This window comes from Equus caballus, chromosome 12 (assembly GCF_041296265.1).
Source record: "Equus caballus isolate H_3958 breed thoroughbred chromosome 12, TB-T2T, whole genome shotgun sequence".
Lineage (NCBI taxonomy): Eukaryota > Metazoa > Chordata > Mammalia > Perissodactyla > Equidae > Equus > Equus caballus.
Genome location: NC_091695.1, coordinates 14,705,923 through 14,728,939, shown reverse-complemented (window position 1 = coordinate 14,728,939; position 23,017 = coordinate 14,705,923). Strand labels below are relative to the sequence as shown.

At 36.1% G+C, this 23,017-nt stretch overlaps 3 protein-coding genes across 11 annotated transcripts in view; 1 reads left to right on the top strand and 2 right to left on the bottom strand.

The window, feature by feature from the left end:
- LOC138916597 (olfactory receptor 4A5-like) overlaps nt 1-23,017 on the bottom strand; it is a 102,514-nt gene that overhangs the window by 18,523 nt on the left and 60,974 nt on the right. Inside the window, exon 5 of the mRNA XM_070229530.1 lies at nt 8,935-22,690. Within this exon, the coding sequence (XP_070085631.1) occupies nt 19,202-20,149 (948 nt within the window). The 5' untranslated portion in view covers nt 20,150-22,690 and the 3' untranslated portion in view covers nt 8,935-19,201. The remainder of the gene's footprint in view (nt 1-8,934; nt 22,691-23,017) is intronic.
- LOC138916588 (ubiquitin carboxyl-terminal hydrolase 25-like) overlaps nt 1-23,017 on the top strand; it is a 157,965-nt gene that overhangs the window by 80,597 nt on the left and 54,351 nt on the right. Inside the window, exon 4 of one of the 9 annotated variants that reach the window (XM_070229521.1) lies at nt 10,608-11,416. The exons of the other annotated variants lie outside the window; for them this stretch is intronic. Within the exon in view, the coding sequence (XP_070085622.1) occupies nt 10,608-10,648 (41 nt within the window). The 3' untranslated portion in view covers nt 10,649-11,416. Of the gene's footprint in view, nt 1-10,607; nt 11,417-23,017 lie in introns of those variants that run through there. 9 annotated transcript variants of the gene reach the window in all.
- On the bottom strand, nt 1,985-8,941 carry LOC138916596 (olfactory receptor 4A15-like). The gene has a single exon (XM_070229527.1). It carries the CDS (start codon nt 5,074-5,076, stop codon nt 4,123-4,125), a length of 954 nt encoding a protein of 317 aa, XP_070085628.1. The 5' UTR covers nt 5,077-8,941; the 3' UTR covers nt 1,985-4,122.

Genomic DNA, 23,017 nt, shown 5'->3' with positions numbered 1-23,017 from the left:
AAAAACATCTAAAACCACCCTAGACACATCCAGTTAATCCCATTCCTTCCCTTCCTAAAAGCTCATCTCTGAAACACAAATACAGTTTTATTTGCTAATCTCATCAACTGGATACAGACCAAAAGGCAGACACTTAAGATGTGATAATTTGCCAAAAGAAGTTCAAATAAACCAAGATAAAAATTTTGATTGCTCAAAGCTCTCCAAGCCAAGTCTGCAATTTGTGTATATAGATAGAACAGGTAAACCTCTGACACATTTTAAGTATAACATAATTGTCTGTGTATATAGATGATTCAACTATTTCAATGATTTCAAAATAGTTCAAATTAATAAAAACATTTAATTCTCACGTAAGTTTTTAAAGTCACCTCCAAAACTCGGTCTGATGTCATCTCTACAATGTCCAAAAGCCAGTTACCTGACGGACCCAATACTTAGAAGGGGGACATTGTGCGAGTAAAATTTCTAAGGTCATGTCAGGGTCACCACGGGTCTGCCCCATTCAGGATGTACTCAAAGAAACTCTTGTCTACAAAAGAGCTAGGAATCTGACATTAGAGTGTTAAAGCAGCACATCCCAGTGCAGAGGCAAGTAAGATCTACAGTGGAACAAAGCATCCAATCACTAAATGGAAAGCTATTTTGATAGGATCACAGTTTCTAACGATTTTAAAGAAAGTTTTAAAACAGCTGCTCTAAGGGTTTAAAGGCAAGTAGAAAACAACCCTTGTGGTTGGTGGAGGAATTTAAATTTCATCTCAATAGAAAAAGTTGCCGAAAAAAGACAGCCAGCTAAGCTGTTTGCAAAATCATTCACAGAACTGTGTCTTCCATTTGTCTGCACATTGAGCTTAATTGATAAACAGCTTCCAATCCACATCTTAGAAGAAACATCATTAACAGGATGTGACCTTTCAGGCAATAGACATAGTCTAAAAGAGGACAGAGTGCCATTTCCAGATGGCACAGAATTTCAAAATGTGCAGACTTGCATCATTCCAACTGCATCCTTTTGAGGCTGTGTCTCTACTGACTGAGGAGCTAATCACCATTCCAGTGAATTCCCACCCACCCCTGCAATGATCCACTTTTCCCAGGGGCTGAACTTCACTGGAGCCAGGCCAAGCTGATGTTCCACAAGCACAAAACCAGATCATGGTATTAACAATTCAATTATTTGCTCCACAACCAAGATCTCTTCTTCAATAACAGAATGGCCATACAATGATCCATCTGTCTGATAATATAAATGAAGGAAAGTCAACAGGATTTATTCTTAGCCAGCTAGAAAGTACTAAGACCAAATTTTTCTATCACCTAATCTGGTGCTCTTTCATCTTTTAAGACGATTAAAATTGTGTCACATCTAAGTGAAGGACAGTTGACATTAATTATTTATTTTTTGCTGAGGAAGATTTGGCCTGCACTAACATCTGTTGCCAATCTTCTATTTTGTGTGTAAGTTGCTACCACACCATGGTCGCTGATGAATGGTGTACACAGGTCCATGCCCAGGAACCCACGCTGGGCTGCTGAAGCAGAGTGCATGGAACTTAACCACTAGGTCATAGCGCCGGCCCCTAGTTGGCATTATTAAGGGTTAAAAAAATGTATCTCAGCAAGAAAAAATAAGGACTGAGTTCCATCTCATTCCATAACAATTTGTACTCCCAAATGACATGTTTTCAATTTAGAAACATTTGAGGTTAGAGTCTTTATTCTTTTTCCACCTTCAATAGTAAAAAATATCAATATCCTACATTTACAGTGTACTTCACAGATTACAACTGGTTCATTAACATATTTGACCATACACCCTGGGAAGCCTCCTGAGAAGGAAGAGGCTCTCAGTTTTACTAAATATGATCCTCAGAGGTGACAGGCGAACCTCTGCACTTAGATTATCTTTACTAACATTCTAAAACTGCTCCATGTTCTTACCTAACTGTGGGTTAAGAAGGGCTCTTCAATCTTTTTCTCATTTTCATTATTGCCCACCTAAGGCTCCTTTTTGACATTCTGTTACCCTAATGACCTCCCAAAAATCTTAACACCACAGACATAGTATTTATGTATTTTATGTATATCTATGCTTTATATGTAAAAACAGTAAGATATTTTCATCTCCCAAGAACTCATTTTTACCTACCATTTTACTTACCATTTTACTTGGGAGAGATACCATCCCCATTGCAAATGTATGTGTTAGAGTAATTCACTTACAAAAAGAAAGGGAGGAAACAGTGTGTTTTTTTAATCTTGGGTCTGACTAAAATTCTAGCTGTACTTTAAACAACTACACAAATCTATATCCAATTCTCTTCTGCATCACCCTCTTAATAAAACGTTTTTCAGCAAACACTACTAACACAATTACATTTTTTATTTATTCATTATCTTGTTTATTATCCATCTATGCCTCACTTGAATTTAAGTTGCACACAAACATAGCCCTTGTTTGTGGTATTCAACAGCTCCCAGAACTCTCTGGTACACTATAGGCATTGAACAATAGTTTTTGTATAAATGAAATAAGTCAAAATTTCCTACACTTAAATGAAAATGGAGCCATTTTTCAAGTAATAAATATTAACACTATGGCATAACAATGGGAAAAATCCTATAGAAACAACATTTAGCTCTTCAAAGTGCTACCCTCCTGCCCAGAGTATTAGTCTCCTCAGTGATTGAGTTGCTTATTCTTTCTCCAAACTTGTCTCTCACCTGTGTCACTTTCTTTGAAATTCAACAATTTGACTTTTATTTCTTGAGCTCATTTCATCCCACTTTTCATGATGCCCATGAAGTGAACTACATCTGTGGAAATGAGATCATCAGATGGCTTTTTTCTGACACCTGAGGAATTAGGAGAATGCAAGTAACCTGGGAAGGGGAGGTCAAGGGACAGCCGAAGGGAAGAAAGGGCCCCCCATAATAAGGGAAGGATGCCTCAAGAGCAATCCTGACAATGCAGCCAATGATCAGTTCTGTGTTTTGATATTTTCACATCATCCTAGCAAGGAGTATTGAGAAGTAGGAAGAGTAGAGATGACAGAGTCTAAAAGACTTGATACTGTTGCTTAACTTCATTGAGTCTTATTTTCTTCTTGTCCAAAATGGAGTAAAGACTAATAAAACTTGTTGCTACACTAAGATAATCAAAGCATGTAAATAACCTATCAAAATGTATGCCTCATGGTTGGCCTTCAATAAGAGTTAGCTCACTCTCCTCACTTAATGCCTAATATTTTCACTGAATTAAAAGTCCGTATAACCCAAAGCATCATTATACAACAGACCCAAATATTATTTATCCTGTTAATTTTTTGGACTAAATATACTTACGTCCTTATATGTTGTTTTAAGTATCAGAAAAATTCAGATGGCAGTTGGACCTCATGAGAGATTCTTGATAATGAATAAAAAGGGACGTCTTAACATTCCTTAAAATTATTCACAAACCAGAAGATTCCGTCTACTGAGAATGTCAGACTGCCTTACATTTCCTCCTTCAGTTCTTACACCTTCCAAGTTTGCTGTTGACAATTTATAATTTGTGTTTCATCAATCTTCTCATCACTCCACTGAGCACTTGCTGTCACGCCTAAGACACAATCATTGGCCTTAGTTTCCCTCTTCAAATCTTCCCTTTTGTCTTAGAGTAGAAACAGTATTTACTCAATATTTTACCCTCTCCTTACTCCTGGCTTACTCTCATCTGCTATCTGACAGTCAAAATGAACCACATCATTTAATCCAGATTGTACTGAAATGTTTAATTCTCACCAGCAATTGTAAACTTGATCATTTTTAATATATTAAGTGCAGTTTACATCATCTTCCAAGCTTAGACTTTGTGGGAAAAGGTTCTAGTTCTTATGAATTTGAGACAGCTGTGCGTAAGCTAAAACACCCAGTCACCTATATATATTAGTTATCTATATGAGATTAAACCTATGCAATTCTCTTGCTCTCTAAGGGCTATAACATATTCCACTTAGATAAGATTAACTTATATGACTCTTTCAGAATGAATAAGCTAAATAACCCAAAGGAAATTATTTTTAAATATAATCACTGGTAGTGAAAGTATTCCATTCTTCTGTGAAAGAATGAATATTACGTTCTGCGGGAGGGAAACAGCCCTCTCTCAACTAAAGTCACATTTTTGCTCCAAAGTTTTCTGATGGCATTTTTCATTTCTGCATTTCTCAGGGTGTAGATTAAGGGGTTCAACATGGGAGGTATGACACTGAAAACCACAGTCATGGATTTATCAATGGGAAAAGTGGAATTTGGCCTTGCATACAGAAAGACACAGGGAACAAAGAATAAAATGACCACAGTCATATGGGATGCACAGGTGTAGAAGGCTTTGCATTTCTCTTCCAAACCATGAGTCTTAAGAGAGTATAATATGACCCCATAGGAAACTAGGAGAATGAAGAAGATGATAGTGCAAATTGCCCCTCCATTAGCTATCATAGAAAGTCCAGTGAGGTAGGTATTGGTGCAAGCAAGTTTCAATAAGGGATACACATCACACACGAAGTTGTCAATGACATTGGGGCCACAGAAAGGGAGCTGATAAATAAAGAGAAATTGAACCAATGAGTGCAGAAAGCCTCCAGTCCAGGCCACCAGCAGCATGACAATGCAAACACGCTGATTCATGATGATCAAATAATGAAGAGGTTCACAGATAGCTACATATCGGTCATAGGCCATCACCACCAGAAGAATGACTTCAGCACCAGCAAATAAGTGTTCTATAAAGACTTGAGTCATACAAGCCCGGAAGGAAATAGTCTTCTTCTCATAAAGCAAGTCTGCAATCATTTTGGGAGCAATGACAGTAGAATAGACAGCATCAATAAATGATAAATAAGCCAGAAAAAAGTACATGGGGGCACCCAGTGACTGGCTGGCCATAATGGTCACAATGATGAGGAGATTGGCCACTAGGGTCACAATGTAGATAAGTAAGAATGCAACAAATAGAACTTTTTGCCCCTCAGGGGTCTGTGTGAGTCCCAGGAGGACAAACTCAGTCCCATTGTGCCTATTTTCCATGTGTTCTTCTGAAGGTGTTGAACTCAGCTGTCAAAGGCTGTAAGAAAAAGGGCCAATAATGAATTTGAGAAGATCACAAGCTTTATATAAAAAATGTGATGCCTTACTCAAAAATGTTTGCTCCACAAGGCCTCACACAGAGTAACTATTTAGAAAATGAGAGTTTGGATTCTCCTTCCACAATTACTCCATTCCTTTTCACAAATTTCTTGTTTCAATAACAATGATGAGACTTCAGTATTCTAACCGGAAGTTATTTGCGAGTGGGCGTGTCTGTGAGATGATCTACTAAACAGCAAGAAAGCTACTTCCTCCAGAATCTCTCTCATAAAGACGGCATTTTTGACATTATTTATCATTTCATTTTTCCTGAATGCTTTTTGGAATCCTGAGATCCTCCATGAAAACAATCTCATCTCTAATAACTTTATTTATATATTTATGTAAAGTAATACCTAGTGCATGGAGCATAAAATTAAACCTGCAGTTTTCTTTTAATTTTTATTTTTTATTGCACTAAAATTGGATAATAACATTATATAGCTTTCCGATGTACATCTGAAGTTTTGATAACTGCCTTTCTGAATTACTCTACTATAAGCATCACGACTCAAGGAATAAGTCACTCACCACAATAAAAAATAAAAACAAGTCATATCATGAGTGCTCGTTATATGCTTATTGAATTTTATTTCATTAAACTGAATATCAACTCTCATAAGAAAGCAATTGAGCAGAGATAAATGTGTTAAATTCTCTCCAGCCAAGAAAGTCCAATGAAAGCAATGCTTTGTTTGAAAATACATACACATGCGCATGCACACACAGGGATACATACACAAACTGAATTAACATTTATTACTACCTAGGTTATTGAAGGAAAAAATGGATAATACTAATCAAAATGAATGGGTTGGGTGCTAGACATTTTCCTTACTTTCCAACATTGCTTGGAATTAATTATTGCTAACCATAGCTCAATTCAGAAGGCCAAAATAAAGATTTTAGGCAGAATCATGGTGTAGTAGAAAGAATTCTATATGAAAATCCAGAAGTATTACTTGATTTTGCTCAGTCATCTTGGGAAAAGTCACATCCCAACTTATATTCTTATTGGAAATGCTACGATCTTTCCAGATGTATGTTTCTGAATTTTTGTCATTGAAACTTTTATCCTAAATGACACAATAACACTTTTGTTGGTAGATCCTCTTTATGTCAATCAGGGTGAATTAGCATGTGTCAAAGGTTGTTTGATTATTAATAACGTATGAGACTAGTTATTTTGTTCATATAATTGGTTCTGGTTATCTGAGTCCGTGTTGAATACAAGGTATTCATTCTCACTTGAGGAAAATACAGTATTTGTCAGGCCTTTCGGGAATGATCCAGAGTCAGTTTTATTTGTAAGGCAGAATTATTTTAATTGTGCTCTGTTTCAGAGCCCACATTTGCAGATGATCATTTGTGAAGAGCAAGAGATTATTCTATCCTTTGTGCTTCTAGGCAAATTTGTACCCAAGCATCAGAAAGAGAATATAAGTGTAGATGAGAGAAAATAAGAGAGAATAGACAAAAGATAGATAGCAACCAGCAAGGACAGTAGGTTGAATGAAACTTGCTTTGAAATTGGTAAACAGTTTGGTTTGGGGGGTTTGAATGATTTGGGTGAAGAGGAAATTTCAGATTTCCTGGGCTATCAATCAGGAGGTGGCCCAAGGGATAACTCAGCATCAGTACCAGGACTTGCCTTTCCGAATCCTGTACTTCCAAATCAAAGAAAAATGAGTAAACAAAATTCTAAGCTTTAAGATATATCAGTAGATGAGATCAGCTGCCTAAACAAGGAGTTCCACCTTCAGGGTTTCTGGCAGGTCATTGCATATATACATAATTAAATATCTTCACTCACAATTATGAAGCTAAACTGCATTTACAGTGGAAAGTAAATAGTCATAATTTATAGGAGTAGTCTAAGCATTCAAAAGATAGCTTCCACTAGGAGGGTTTAATCCCCTGACCTGTTGAGTCTTTACAACACTTATTTGTCTATAGCTGTGTTTTCCACTATCATCTGTTGGGTCTGCCAGGATAGAAAACATACCTTATTAATGATTGTATCTCCAGAATCTATGAGTGTGTCTAATATATTTTAAGTGATTAATAAATATTTGACTATTAAAAATGTTCTTATGAACTTATTACTCTAAACTATTGAAAATTGTTAATTTGACTTGCCATGATGCAAATCTCTATACTTTACCAATATTATATTTTATAAAAAATAAATATATCTGATTCAAACATTCATGAGATTGTTCAAATTTCTTAACATATTCAGTGAGAAACAATAAATCATTAAAGAATCCTGAAAAAATGTAAATCCCTTGTAAGTATCCCACAATGACAATTAAGATAAATTAAGTGGATGCACACTATGCCAAATTCAACAACATAAGGCATAAATAAAAACCACTTATATGGTTTGCTAGGTTTAAAATACTGGGAAATACTTTTAATCAACAAGATATTGGAAATTATAGATTCTGATATTTTGAGTTTTAGTCCAGATCCTTTTGAAACATATGATCACAATGCCTAAAGAGGTTTCTATTTAACTGTCTGTATAGTAAAACCTGTTTCCCCTGTAAGCAACACCTTTTTTAAAAATGATTGAACAATGACCATAAAAAATGGTGCAGTAAAAGTTTTGAGGTCTTAATAAACACTTAATCAGTTCATTTGATTTTTTTAAAAGAAAGAAATATCATTTTCCAAGTCAATTTCTTCATAGTAAAGGAAAAATACTACCTCTAAAACCTGAATGTGGTTGAATAGACTTTAAGGACAAACACAGAAAAACAACAATCAGAGAGAGTAGACTGCCTATCTCATAGATAGTCTTTGTCAGTTTTGTTTTGTAATTTTGCACAGGTGGGCGGGATGTCTGCACAGTGCACTTTTTGGGAATTCAGATTCTAACTTCTGGTTTGGAATTTGAGCCTCAGAAGAATATAATAAGAAAATATAATAAAATAAATTATTCAGCCTTATAAAGGAAGTAAATTATGATACATGCTACAACATGGATGAACCTTGAAGACATTGTTGTAAGTGTAATAAGCCAGACACAAAAGGGAAAGAGATCACAAAAGGGTGATCTCTTTTATGAGTCACCTAGAATAGTCATATTCAGAGAGACAGAAATACAAGAGTAGTTACCAGGGGTTCGGGGGAGGAGCAAATGGGAGTTACTGTTTAATGGGTGCATTGTCAGTTTGGGTCAATGAAAAATTCTGGAGATGGCTAGTGGTGATCGATGCACAAAAATGTGTTACGTATATTTTACCACAATAAAAAAATTACCAACAGAAATAAAACATCTATACATAACCAGAACACTTAAAGATACCAGACACAAGGTAATGATTTATTAAACAACTATAGTAGTCATTACTATTATCTTCAAAATACTGAGATTCAAAACAAATAAGTGTTAGATTCTCTAGATTATATAAAGCAATCTAAAAAAGCTATTTTGAAAAACATATCTGTGCCATGTTATATTGTATGTTGTATGTTATATGCTCTGCTCTGCTCTGCATTCTCTGTATTTCAGTATACATTTAAACAACTGGAACACAAAATACTGGAGAAAAATATTTCCATTGTGATTATTCCAATAGTATTCTATAAAATACAGACAATACATGTGCTACTTTATGCCAGGAGCTTCTGGCTTAAAACATTTTGGGTCAAAGACAAAACCTGCTTCTCAAGAACGATGCATAGTTCATTCCAACTAAGTCTACTTTGCCCTATGCTCATAGCAGTGAAGAGTTTGTGTGAATATGTTACCTGTGTTTTTTATTTTCTCTTCTGTCACTTGTTCTAAATCCAAGTTTCTGAAATTCTATCTCTGGTCCTGGAAGATGACGATTTAGTTTGATGAAGATAAGTCAGGACTGCCACCACATCAATCCAGGTGTGACTGCAGAGAAAGATCAGGGTACACGCAGTTACCCAACTGTAAATGCTTTCTCACACATGGATATATCTCTTTATGACCACGTAAAGTATGACCATCTTCTTCAACTTTCATAAACACTTTACAGTTTGGATTATGAAATTATCCAGAGTTGGCATCAAGAATATACGTTGATGTGACTGATGAATCACCAAATTTGAAAGCTGTGGTTGAGAATATGTATCAAGAACCAAGTTTAAAACCTAATTATTAAGTTTAACTGATCAAATTAGTGGAACAAATCTTTAATAGCATTTTTGGTCAATATTGCAGGAAGCTGGATAATCAAAGAAATGAGCTTTGTTTTAGATATTTTTTGAGCGTTCATATGACAGTTTTAATGTAGTTCATGTCTAGTAAGGTAATAGCTTTTATTTTACAGCTTGATAGTAGTATTAATACCCGAAGAGAAATCTTCCCCTAGGCAAAGGAAGATGTGACTGGGTTAATCAACAACGAAAAATAAATCACTTCACTGAGTTGTTCGAACAGTTTGTCCCCAAGGCTGACTGTTCAAAATTAAATTCACTGAGGAATCATGCTCTAGAGAACTGAGACCTTCTACATAATCCTTCCAGTGCATTCTGTATTTTCAGAGGCTTCTCCTGGCCAATCACTCTAGGGGAATTAAGTGAAAAAATAGCAATCTAACAGGAAAGAACAAGTCACTTAATAATAGCAAAGACAAAAGATTGCATGAACAAGAACACTTTATTTTCAATTAATCAGTTTATATTTAAAATTCTCAAATCCAAGAGGGCACTGGAATGAAGTAAAAAGCTTAATTCTTTGTATATGGCAGATACGTTTAATGAAAATGGCACAAGATTGTTGCTAATCAATTTACAAAAAGTTTCAATTCACTCAGACAAGATAACATCCACATAAAATCTTCCAACTCAGAAGTTTTGCACAAAAAATCCCCAATATTTCTTAAAAAACAAATATAGAAACAAGTAATTAGGATGTATAATTAGAAAGAGACTGTTATAAAGTAATATAAGAAAAAAACATAAAAGCTAAGTCCAGAAATATTTGACACTTGATACTCACATATCTTTTATATAACAATGGCAGGTCCTTAAATCTGAATCTCTCTACCCGTGCTCTAAAAACATGTGATCTCTTTATTGAGGTTTATTGATATAGAGGTTGTCTATCTCTTTATTGGTATTTCCATTTTATTGATACGTGGTTTTCTTGACTTTTGCCCTATCTTCTGTTACTCCTTGAGTTTCTTTAAGATTAGCGGTGTTAAAGTTTTTGTCAGTCATTAGGTCTTTTTAAGGACAATTTCTGCTGATTTTTTTTCATTTGAATGGGCCACACTTTCCCATTTATTCATATGCTTTGTGATTTTATGTTGAAAACTAGACATCTGAATCTAACAATGTGGTAACTCTGGAAAACAGATTCTCCTCCATTGCCCAGATTTGCTGATTACTGGTTTTCTTTTGGTTTAGTTGCGATTGTTACTGTTTTGTTTTGTTTTTTATTGTTGTAGGCTGTCTCCATGCCAAGGATCAGCCTGAGGTGTACACTTAAGGTCTTCCCAGGTCTTTTCTGAGCCTCATCCTTCCCCTGGGTATGCATGGTGACTTTCTAATTTCCCTAGTATATGCAGTTACTTTTGAATGTCCTATTCTTTGATATCCTGCTCAAAAAGGAAAAAGAGAAAAATGAAGGAGAGAAAAAGGCATCATCCCCTTTAAACACCATGGAACTCACTTCAACCATAGAAGTAAGAGCTTTTAGCAATGAGAGGAGATGCAACAACAATGGCCACCATCTCTTTGTCTGCACCTTTGTGATCAGAAACAGCAGTGATCAGAGCACAGATCCTGATATCTGGAGGGTAGGTCATTTTTGCCCACTCTGTCTCCCAAAAGCTGTGTGCAGGCTGCTCCAGGAACACAGGCACAGCCGCCTGCCACGGGGCTGAGGAGGGAGAGGATGAGGAGCTGCTACTCTGCCAAGAGCTGAAATTGACCGAAATTAACTGCAATCTACCATCCAAGCTTTGCCCTGGAAGCCGTAAGCCTTCAATAGACTCCAGAGTTCCAGAATATGTTATATCAGACAGATTCTGCCAGTGTAATTATCGTCCAGTTGGGGAGGCGGATTTCTGGTGCGCCCCACTCCACCATCTTCCCAGAATCCTCTGCCCTGGGTTGCTTTTAGGAATGAAGAAAAGCTTCTGGAATTAGACAGTAGCGATAGTTGCAGAACTTTGTCAACACACTAAAAATCACTAAATTATACACTTTAAAATGTTATGATATGCGATTAAATAAAATGTTTGCTTTTATATAGCTCCATTCTCTTTCCCTCTCCTTTGTACTCTTATCATCATACAAAGTACATCTCTATATACCATAAGGGCATTCACATAGGTTTTGACTTGCTTATGCTATTGTCTTTTAAATCACATAATAAAAGAATGGGAAGCAAATATATATATACATATTTATATTGTCTTTTATGTTTGCCTATTTAGTTATTTTTACCAGTGCTCTTCATTTCTTCCTGTGAATTCAAGAGACTATCTAGTGAGCTATCTTCTCAGCCTGAAGGACTGCTTTTACTGTCTGTTTTAGGGCAAATCTACTAGTAATGATTTCTGTCAGTTTTCATTTATCTGAGAATATATTTTCTTCATTTCTGAATGATGGTTTTGCATGATGTATAATTCTGGACTGACAGTGTTTTTGTCTTCTTCAGCACATTGAGTATGTTATCCACTGTCTTCAGGCTTCCATGGTTTTTGATGAGATATTGTCTGTAAATCTTATTGAGGACACCTTGTAGGCAGGTAATGAGTTGCCTCTTCTTGTAATTTTCAAGATTCTCTCTTTTTCTTTGGCCTCCACAGTTTGATTATGATGTACTTGGTATATCTCTTTAAGTTTATCATAGTTGGCCTTCATCGAGCTTCTTGGATGTGTAGAAAAATGATTTTCATCAAATTTTTTTAATTTAGTCATTTTTTCAAATATTCTTTTTACTTGTACCTCCATCTCCTCTTATTTTTGGACTCTCATATGTGTATGTTGGTATTCTTGTGGTTTCTCCACAGGTCTCTGAGACTCAGTTCATTTTTCTGCATCCTTTTTTCTTTCCGTCTCTCAGACTGGATAATCTCAGTGACCTGCCTTTAACCTCATCAATTGTTTATTCTTATATTGAGCCACTTTAATGGATTTTTCCTTTCAATTATTGTACTTTCAACTCTAGAATTTCTTTTGGTTCTTTTTAAAAATTTTCATTCATTGATTGTTATAAATCATTTAGTTGTTGAAGCATTGTTCTATAGTTATTTCCTTTAGCTCTTTAGAAATGGCTTTATTAATTCTTTGAATATTTTTCAATAACTAATTTAAAGTCTTTGTGTAGTAAGTCCACCATCGAGGCTGTCTTAGGGACAGTATGTATCTATTGCAGGTTTTTTTCTTTGTATGAGTCATACATTCCTGTTTCTTTGCTTGTCTTACTTTTTTGATGAAAACTAGAAATTTAAATAATATAATGCGGCAGCTCTGGAAATTATATTTACCCCACCACTACCGCTCAGAATTTCTTGTAGTTCCTGTTTGTTATTGTTGCAACTTGTTTCTTCATTGACTTTCCTGGACTAATTTTAACATCTGAATTCTTTGTCATGAGTTTCCCCTGAAGTCTTTGCTCAGTTTGTTTAGTGGTCAGCTAATTATTGGTTGGCAATTTCCTTAAATGTGTTAAACCATCAGTCTCCCAGGCCTAACGAGGGATTATGTGTGTATATTGCGGCATGTCTTCAATGGTCCAGCAAGAAGTTTACAACTATACTCTACCCTTCACTTCCTTTGTGCAGAGCCTCAAGGTTAGTTGACATTGAAAGGTTAGAGCTTTCTTAGGTAATTCCTGAGAATTCATACAGGCATGGGCATGCACATGGCCTTCTAGAGTCCCAGGGATATATAGGGGCTTTTCAAACTCCTCTATCGATATCTCATTCCACAGATTTTTCTGTTAAGCTTTTGGGTCAGCTTCTTGTTTGTCCCATTTATTATTTTCACCTTGGGAAACTGGGATGTTAGATGTTTTGCATTCGATTTTTCTTATATAAATGCCTTAGAGAAAATTTCCTGACAGCATGAGCTCTGAGTCAGATTAGATAAAAACAAGCCCTGCAGATGGAGACTATAAGGTGCTGAAAGATAAAACAAATCTCTTGAAGCGAAGTCTGGAGGACTCAACCTGTTCAGCCCCCTCCAATGAATATCAGACTCCTGGTTTTCATGAGTATCATGATTGCAAAAGTTCTAAGGTGCTGGGGAGAGGGTTATGTAATAGGGAGAGTTAAAATGCCACAGAACTCAGTGTTGTTTCCAGCATTCAGCTTTTTTTTAAAAAAAAATAAACAATCCCTAGATTATTGAAAGTCTTTTATTAATTTCCAGATCTCCAAAAAAGTTTATTTTGATGATTTTTACTAGTACTTTCATTTTTTTCATGAAGGAATGAATTTTCATAGACCATCATTCCACCATTCTGGAAGTGCTTCCCTTCACTTTTCAGATTTTGAAAGCAACATATAACACATTGGATATATACATCAGTTTATGGGGTTACCTAAAAAGTTGCAAATTTTGAGTGAGTTTAGAGCAAGAGAAGACTCTACAGAAGATCCTGGTTGTAGTAAAATTCACCCTGACAAATGAACCTTGTGACATTGAAGATGAATCACACTGGAAATTTTTCAGGTCATAAAGTGATATAATCTGCGTATCTGGTAAACATCCATAGGAGACTCACAGTGTAGACACTTAGGATTTTTAATGACTCATTACACTCTTCCTTTGGCAAAAATTCTCCTGTTGACAAAGCAATTCAAGGCTTGCTAACAGGCTTTGATACAGACAAAATTCAACCACGGGATTCCAAGAGACAATGAGAACAAAAATGTTCATTGTTAAAAAGGTGTTATTTTATCCAACAAATTACTAAAATGTGTATGTATAACTGCTTGCTATTTTAAAAAGAAATGATATATATATTTATCGGCTCAAACAGGTGCAGAAGGCACAAGTAATTTGCTTTAGCATGGACTCAAATTTCCATAGCCAGTAGGGCACATTGGGAACTTAAAAGTCGCCACTCCATCCTAACAACCAGTAAAAAGGTGAATAAAGTGAAAAATCAACAAGGTCTAAGATGATCATTCTGTGAGATTATCATTACCCTGATACCAAAATCAGACCAACATATTAAAAGAAAATAAAACTACAGACCAGTATCTCTCATGAACATAGACACAAAAATCCTCAACAAAATATCAGCAAATCAAATCCAACAATGTATAAAAACAATTATACTTCATGACCAAGTGGGGCTTATCCCAGATGTGCAAGGCTGGTTCACCATTTGAAATCAATGAATATAATCCATCACATCAACAGGCTCAAGAAGAAAAATCACATGATCATATAAATAGATTCAGAAAAATCATCTGACAAAATTCAACACCCATTCATGATAAAAATTGTTGGGAAATAGGAATAGAAAGGAACTTCTTCAACTTGATAAAGAATATCTGCAAAATACCTTCCAGCTAATATCATATTTAACGTGAGAAACTCACAGCTTACCTGCTAAGATCAGGAACAAGACAAGGATGTCCCCTCCCACCATTGCTTTTCAAATTGTACTGAAAATCATAGCTAATACAATAAGACAAGAAAAGGAAATAAAAGATATGGAGGTAGGAAGGAAGACATAAAACTGTCTGCTCACAGAGGGTATGACCATCTATGTAGAAAATCTAACCAAATTGATTTTAAGAAACTCCTGGAACTAATAAGAGATTATAGCCAGGTTCAAGGATACAAGATTAATATATACTAGCAATGAAAAAATGGAATTTGAAATGAAAAGCACATCACTATTTACACTAACACCTCCCCCAAAAATGAAATACTTAAGTATAAATCTAGCAAAATACATATTATAAGACTTATATGAGGAAAATGACAAAATTCTAATGAAGGATATCAAACAGGAAATAGATAAATGGAAAAATATTCCACTTTCATGAATGAGAAATCTCAGTATTGTCAAGGTACCTGTTCTTCCTAACTTGACCATAGATTCAATGCAATCCCCATCAAAATTCCAGCAATTCCTTTTCTGGATATCAACCAAATGATTCTAAAGTTTATATGGAGAAGTGAAAGACTCAGAATAGTCAAGTCAATATTGAAGGAGAACAAAGCTGGAGGACTGATACCCTCGACTTCAAAATTTGCTATAAAGCTACAATAAAGAATACAGTCTGGTCGTGATGAAAAAATACATAAATAGATCCACAGAGCAGAAGAGAGAGCCCAGAAACAGACCCTTATAAATATGGTCGACTGATCTTTGACAAAGGAACAGACAGTATAATGGAGCAAAGATAGTTTTTCAACAAATGGTGCTAGAACAACTGGACACACATTCAAAAAAATAAATCTAGACAGAGACCTTATACTCTTCAGAAAAATGAACTCAAAATGGATCATAAAATGCAAAAATATAAAACCATTAGAATATAAGATAGGAGAAAATAGAGATGATCTTTAGTCTGGCAATGACTTTTTAGTTACAACATGGAAAGTGGGATCCACGAATGAAAATAATAATAAACTGGACCTTATGAAAATGTAAAACTTGTGCTTTGTAAAAGTCAATGCAAGAGAATGAGCAGACAAGCTACAGACTGGGAGAAATATTTGCAAGTTATATCTAATAAAGGTCTTTTGCCAAAATATACAAAGAACTCTTAAAATTCAATGATAAGAAAGCGAACAATCATATCAAAAAGTGAGGAAAAGCCTTAACAGACACCTCACCAAAGAAGATATTCAGTATACTTCTGCAGAAGTAAGTATATGGAAAAGTGTTCAACATCCTGTGTCATTAGGCTATTGCAAATTAAATTAACAATGAGATACTACTACACACCTATTAGAATGGCCAAACTACAAAACACAGGCAGCACCAAATGCTGGCAAGAACGTAGAACAAGAACTCTTCATTCATTGTTGGTAGGAATGCAAAATGGTGAAACCACTTTAGAAGACATTTGACAGTTTCTTACAAAACTAAAACATACTCTTACCATACATTCCTGCAGTCATGTTCTTTAGTATTTATCCAAAGAAGTTGAAAACTTTCATCCACAAAGAAGTCTTACATGGATGTTTATAGCAGCCTCATTCATAATTGCCAAACCCTGTCATAGTTTCCCAAACAACCAAGATGTCCTTCAGTAGAAGAATGGATAAATAAACTGGTATATCCAGACAAGAGAATGCTATTCAACAATAAAGAGAAATGAGCTATAAAAACATGAAGACATGGAGGAAACTTACATGCATATTACTTAGTGAAGTAAGCCAATCCGAAAAGACTACATACTGTATTATACTAACTGTATCACATTTTGGAAAAGAGAAAACTATGGAGACAGTAAAAAGATCAGTGTTTGTTACAGGTTAATGGGGAGGGAAGGAAGAACAGGCAGAGCACAGAGGATTTTTAGGACAGTGAATCTACTCTATACAATAGTACAGTGGTGGATTCATGTCATTGTACATTTTTTCAAACTTACAAGAAGTTAAATGTCAAGAGTGAATCCTAATGTAACCTATGGACTCTAGGTGAAATGATGTTATAATGTAGATCCATCAAATGTAACAAATATACCACTGTGTTGTAGGATGTCAATAATAGAGGAGATTTTGCCTATTTTGGGACGGGGGATATATAGGGTCTCTGCATATTCCACTCAATTTTGCTGTGAACTAAAAACTGCTTTAAGAATAAAGTGCTTTGGGGCTAGCCCCGTGGCCGAGTGGTTAAGTTCACGTGCTCTGCAGCAGGTGGCCCAGTGTTTCGTCGGTTCGAATCCTGGGTGTGGACAGGGCACCACTCATCTAAGCCACGCTGAGGCGGCGTCCGACATGCCACAACTAGAAGAACCTACAACTAAGAATATACAACTATTTACCGGAGGGCTTTGGGGAGAAAAAGGAAAAAAATAAAATCTTTCATAAAAATAAAAATAAAGTGTTTTTTAAAGATTAAAACTTGGTCGTCTATTTTTAAATTTCCTTATTAACTGCTCCTTTTGCTTCATCACTTCTCTCTCATTCACACCTAGGGTATCAAAAAAGGTCACCTAAGAGAATTAGATTTTTTTTAAAGGCAAAAAAAAATCACTTATGTATATGGATTTACACAGTGCCCTGACTTCAGGAAAAATATTATTATAGCATATGGTCCTACAAGAATGGTCACAAAAGGGAGCAGTGAAAGGAAATAACCCCAGTAAGCATTTTTTAAGGAGGCATATCTGGTTGTAGAATTTGCAAGGAAGAGATGACCTGAGGCATTGATCTACCCAATTCTTGGCTTGGCCAGCTGGTCAGGAACTTAGAAAGAAAAAGATTGAAAGTTTGGTGACAAAAATGTACGGAACATAATAAGGCAGTGAACGGACCTTTTAGAATGAGTGTGATGTGTAAAGACATTTGTTCCACATAAATGCCCACCAGACAATCCAGGAGAAACTCTTGATGGGCAAGTTGACAAGATGACCCATCTATGAATATCAGTCAAGTTCTTTCCAAGCTCTTGTTACCGAAAGTTTGGTCTCTGATCCCGACACCAATCCAAATAACGAGAACAAGAGTCTGAAGTGAAAAAGGAAAGGCTTTACTTTGCCAGGCAGAGGGATAAAAGCAAGAGCTAGCGCCTCAAAAATTGCTCTCTCCCTGTTAAGAAACAGGTAGGGGGTTTTATTTGGGGTTTTAGCTATGGGAGGGGGGCTTTGGCATTCTCGGTCAGCATTTTCCCATCGGCCTATGTCTGGGGCTGCTTCCAGTGGAAGAGACAAAGGAAGGATTTCTCAGAAGAGTGTCCTTGGCTGTTTATCTCCATGGTGGAAGGTAGACTCTGACGTCAGGAAGCTGAGGAGTTGGGCCCGGGAAGCTTCAGTTTCTTGATATTCTCTGGACATTAGTTTCTCTGTAAAAGAACTTCAAGGTCCTGGGATTGGCCACAACTTTACTGGGAGACCAGCATGAGGCCATCTGGACTTTAACAATTTGTAACTTGTATTTGGTTGTAAAGCTCAGGCAGTCAGAGGTTAAAGAAACAAGCATTTACACATGAGTGTAACTAAAGAACCAGGGAACTGCAAATGTGTGTTTTAGTTTTGACTCGTATATGGTGGGTTCACTGTAGGGGAACAAATATCAGGGCTGATATTAACTAAGAGCCAGTAACACTCTCACTGCTTGCTAAATGAATTGATGTAAAAACTGAATCTAATAGCAGTCTAATATTATGCATGGGCTTAAAAATATGGATTTGTCCTCACCAACCTTTTTCTGGCAGCCTCTGAAGCATAATGTCAAACTGGCATCAATAAAGCCCATTGCAGAGAACACGATACAGCACCAGTCAGATATTTGCTATCACATTTATTATATGAGACCAGCTAATCATGAAAGAGGCAAAGCAGTGATTTGTTTTCACAGGAATAGACACATTCTGTTTATAGCACTCCTGTACATGGATTCACAAAACTCTTTTTATTCATTGCCATTAAATCCCACCCAACATTGCCTCTAACCAAGAAGCCCACATCACAGCAAAGCAATGGGCTCGTAGTCATGAACTTCAGCCCCAGAAGTTTGTTCTGAGTATTAGCCAAACTGCTGACTCATTAATTTGAGTGAAAGTAAATTTTCAAAGGTAGCTTGTTTTTCACGTTTGAAAAGAAAATACTCTTTCTTCTAAAGTCCTATTTCAATATAAACTGAGAAAAACAAAGTTGCAAGGTGGAACTTAGTTTATTTTTCTTTGTAATAGGACAAATATCTGTGCCTTTTATTCATCCTCCAGAATTTCTCTATTAGATTCATTCTAACCTCAAAGGACAATCGATTCTACTTTAGCGATGCTTTTGTGTAATAAAGACAAGCATCCCTAGAGAATCCATTGAATTCACTAAGTCATTCATTGTGAGAATTTACTGCCTGTTTGTTATTTTAGAGCTAGTAACAAATGTGTTCAGAGTGGGTGACACATTCTTATTCCATCTGAGGTTAATTTTTTACACCAGAGTTTTTCCATGACATTTTTCATCTCCGAATTTCTCAAGGTGTCTATTAAAGGATTCAACATGGGAGTGATAATTGTATAAACCACTGTTATGGATTTATCAATGGGAAAGTTGGAAACAGGTCTAACATACATGAAAATACAGGGAACAAAAAAGAGGACAACCACCGTGATGTGGGAACTGCAGGTAGACAGGACTTTGCGCCTCCCTTCCTGACTGTGAGCTTTAAGGGAATTCAGGACGACTCCATAGGAGATTAGCAGAAGGATGAAGATGACCATACAGATTGCTCCACCATTGGCAACCACAGTGAAACCTACAAAGTAGGTGTCAGTGCAGGCAAGTTCCAATAATGGGTACATGTCACAGATGAAGTGGTCAATGACATTGGGGCCACAAAAGGGGAGACTGCACACAAAGAGAAGTTGAACCATAGAGTGCAAAAAACCTCCCACCCAGGCCACCACCACCAGCAGGATGCAAACGTGTTGATTCATGACAGTCAAGTAGTGCAGCGGCTTACAGATGGCCACATAGCGATCATAGGCCATTGCCACCAGAATGAAGACCTCAGCACCTCCAAATAAGTGTTCTAGAAAGAGCTGTCCCATGCAACCTGGGAAGGAAATTGTCTTTTTGTCAAAAAGTAAATCTATAATCAATTTGGGTGAAATGACAGTGGAATAAATTGCATCCATGAGTGATAGATAGGCAAGGAAGTAGTACATTGGGGAGTCCAGAGAAGGGCTGGCAAAGACAGTCACCACAATGAGCAGGTTGCCCACCATTGTCACAATGTAGATGAGTAAAAACAGGACGAATAATGCTTTTTGCCCCTCAGGATCCCGAGTGAGGCCCAGGAGGACAAATTCTGTTACATTGTTACTATGTCCCATTTACTCTTCTATAAGGCTTGTCTCAGGGATTAGAGCTCAGAAGAACAGAACCTGAAATGAAATTGTGAACATGACTATGAACACATCCATCATGTTACAGGCACACCTTCACCATTATGTCTTCTATAGTGGTTTACGCGCAATAAACATTTAGTAAATATCTATTGAGTTCTTCTACCAAAGAACCCATTACTTCTTCCTTTGACAATTCTACTTCTCCTCAGACGATTTTGTTGGGACTACCAGAAAGAGGTTCTATCTAAAAGTCTTCGTGGATCTTCTGTGAAGAAGCACAATCAAAGGCCCAACAATTGAATCTTACATTTAATAAAGCTTTCTTTAAACTGTGTCAGTTCTTGGCATAAAAGTCAGCAATGATGAACAAGGAAAGGGTTCCTACTCTCTAGAAACTTACTCTCTGCTGGTGATGATAAACTCTAAATAAATTGGCGTGAAGTCAGACCTTTGAGTTGGTAGTGTTTGTGGTGAGCACCGTAACAATATGATCTACGTAACACCAAAAATAATTCCTCTTCTGGACTAACCCACCCAATAGTATGATATTCTGCTATTAGATATTCAATCCTTCATGTTTCAAAGGAGGTACAGTCTTCATTAATCTCTCATTAAATTTAAAGAAACTAGACTTTGAACTGTGTCAAATAACCACAAAATCATTTAAAGTTTTTGCTCCCTATGGCAACTACGTGGTCTGACCCTCTGTCAGCTTCTTAAGCAGTTGTAATTCTCTCCATTTAATCATTGCATATCACACAAATCTTAACACACGGAACACTACCTAAATTTTCACCAAATATTTTTGAACTGAAATGAAATAGCTCATGACTATCACCAACTATTATGTTAACAGGTAGTATCTTTTTATTCAAAACTCTTGGGATGAGAAAGGTAGTGAGGGAGGAGAAAATAGAGGTAGAGGAAAGAGAGGTCGAAGACACTGGCCAGAGAAGTAGAAGACAATGGGACACAGTTTTATTTACAACGCTTCTTAGGTACTGAGAGAGCTCAAGACAGAACTTCAGTGCTCAGAGTTGAAAAAGCAGCATACTCAAGGGAAAAGTCCAAGTTCAGCGTAAAAAAGGCATGGGTTTGGGTCATTTGCAAAATGTAATTACAAGTCTTCTTAGTTTGCTTATTGGAAAACAAAGGGTTTGAACTAGACATTGTCAGAATCCTTTTCAATCCAACTATCTATGATACTATTAGTGCAGATCCACCTTATACTATTCTGCAGACAATTTTATTTTCTTTATTTATATTTTTATAATTAAATAAAATTTTCCATACTTATCACTATTACTTTAAAAAAGCTAGCCAGCGGTAATGGGATTTGATAATTATGGAGACCAAATATTGACTATAAGTTTCTCATTCAGTGTGTACCCATTTAAGATTCTCTCTCAAAGAGAGAGAGCACAGCACTCTGGGGAGTAATGTGGACTCTGGAGCTGCACGTTTTGTGTTGGAATCCAAGCTTTGACACCTACTATCCAGGTGACCTTGGGCAACTTAATAAACCTCTCTGTGCCTCAGTTTCATCATATTTAGAATGGAGATACCAATTATGTCTACTCTTTTGGATTGTTGTTTCATTACAAGTAAAGTATCTAGAACAGGGTAAGTGCCTGGCATCTGATAAAGGCTCAACGGATGACAGCTATTATTAATGTTCTTGAGTTCTTCACTATGAACATTGTATCAGAACAAGACATCTGGATCTTTGTCAATTTGATAAGAATTATAGACATACTGCAGGATAAAAAAATATTATATCTATAGTTTATGAATCCCAATTGGGGCATAAGATAAGATGGTATGTCTTAGGAATTATCTATTTTGTTATGTATGAGTAGTAAGATTTACCTATTCATGTAAGTGTTTTGACTAGATGTATTTTAACCAGAAGCAAGCAGAATACCAGAAAAAAGTAGAAAAGAAAAGAAAAGAAGGATAAAATCAGGAAGTACAAATTATATTTAAGAAACTGATATCCATATGTGATAATAATATTAATGTGATAATTAAGTGAGGTCATAGTCTTTAAAAACATCTTCACAAATACTTCCTTTAGTGAGCAAGTGCTGAAAGCCCCAACTCCTTGAGGCTCCCAGGGGTTCCTCAGGAGGCTTTGTACGAAGCCATACCAAATAAACAGCACATCGTAGTAGAAGGAAATTCTAGAGGTAAAAAAAGCATTGCTCTCTCACTCTACGTCTGATGGTTATGACAAAATGAGAAGACATGACAAATAACAAGAGAGAAGAATTGTATAACTACAAATACAAACCCAAACTTTCAGATTATTCACTGCTCAAAAAAATCACACAATTACTAAATCTCAAATATAGACGAATTGATTCCCTTCATATGGATTTGGTGGGGGGAGGACTTGTGCAGGAAAGTCTGAGCTTTCTTTAGAAGCCCACTGTGAGGAGCATTCCACAGGGTCACTCACATCACTGCTCCCACTCAATTCAGAAGTTCTGTCATTGCTGAAGCTGTGGATTGATAAAGGCTCACCTGTTGAAGAACATAAGGGTAGGTCATCTATATCCAATTAATTCTTTTCACTCCTTACTTTCTGCAGAATCTAGTGCTCTTACTCTTATTAATCATCAATATAGAATTTCACCAGGATGAATCTTCTATCAGCCAGGTAAATTATTTACATGTGAAAATTAGTTATATAAACTATTCTCCACAGTGTATGACATCAAAATTTGATACCATAAAAACTAAAAGATAGTATTACTAGGCTTTCAAGTTAAACCAGTAACTTAACACTTCTCTATTTTAAGAAGATAATTTATCATAGTTTCTTAAGAATATGTTTTTGAAAAAATACAA

Excerpts from the sequence above, each read along its gene's own strand:
- LOC138916596 (XM_070229527.1), bottom strand. The coding sequence starts at position 5,076 with ATGGAAAATAGGCACAATGGGACTGAGTTTGTCCTCCTGGGACTCACA.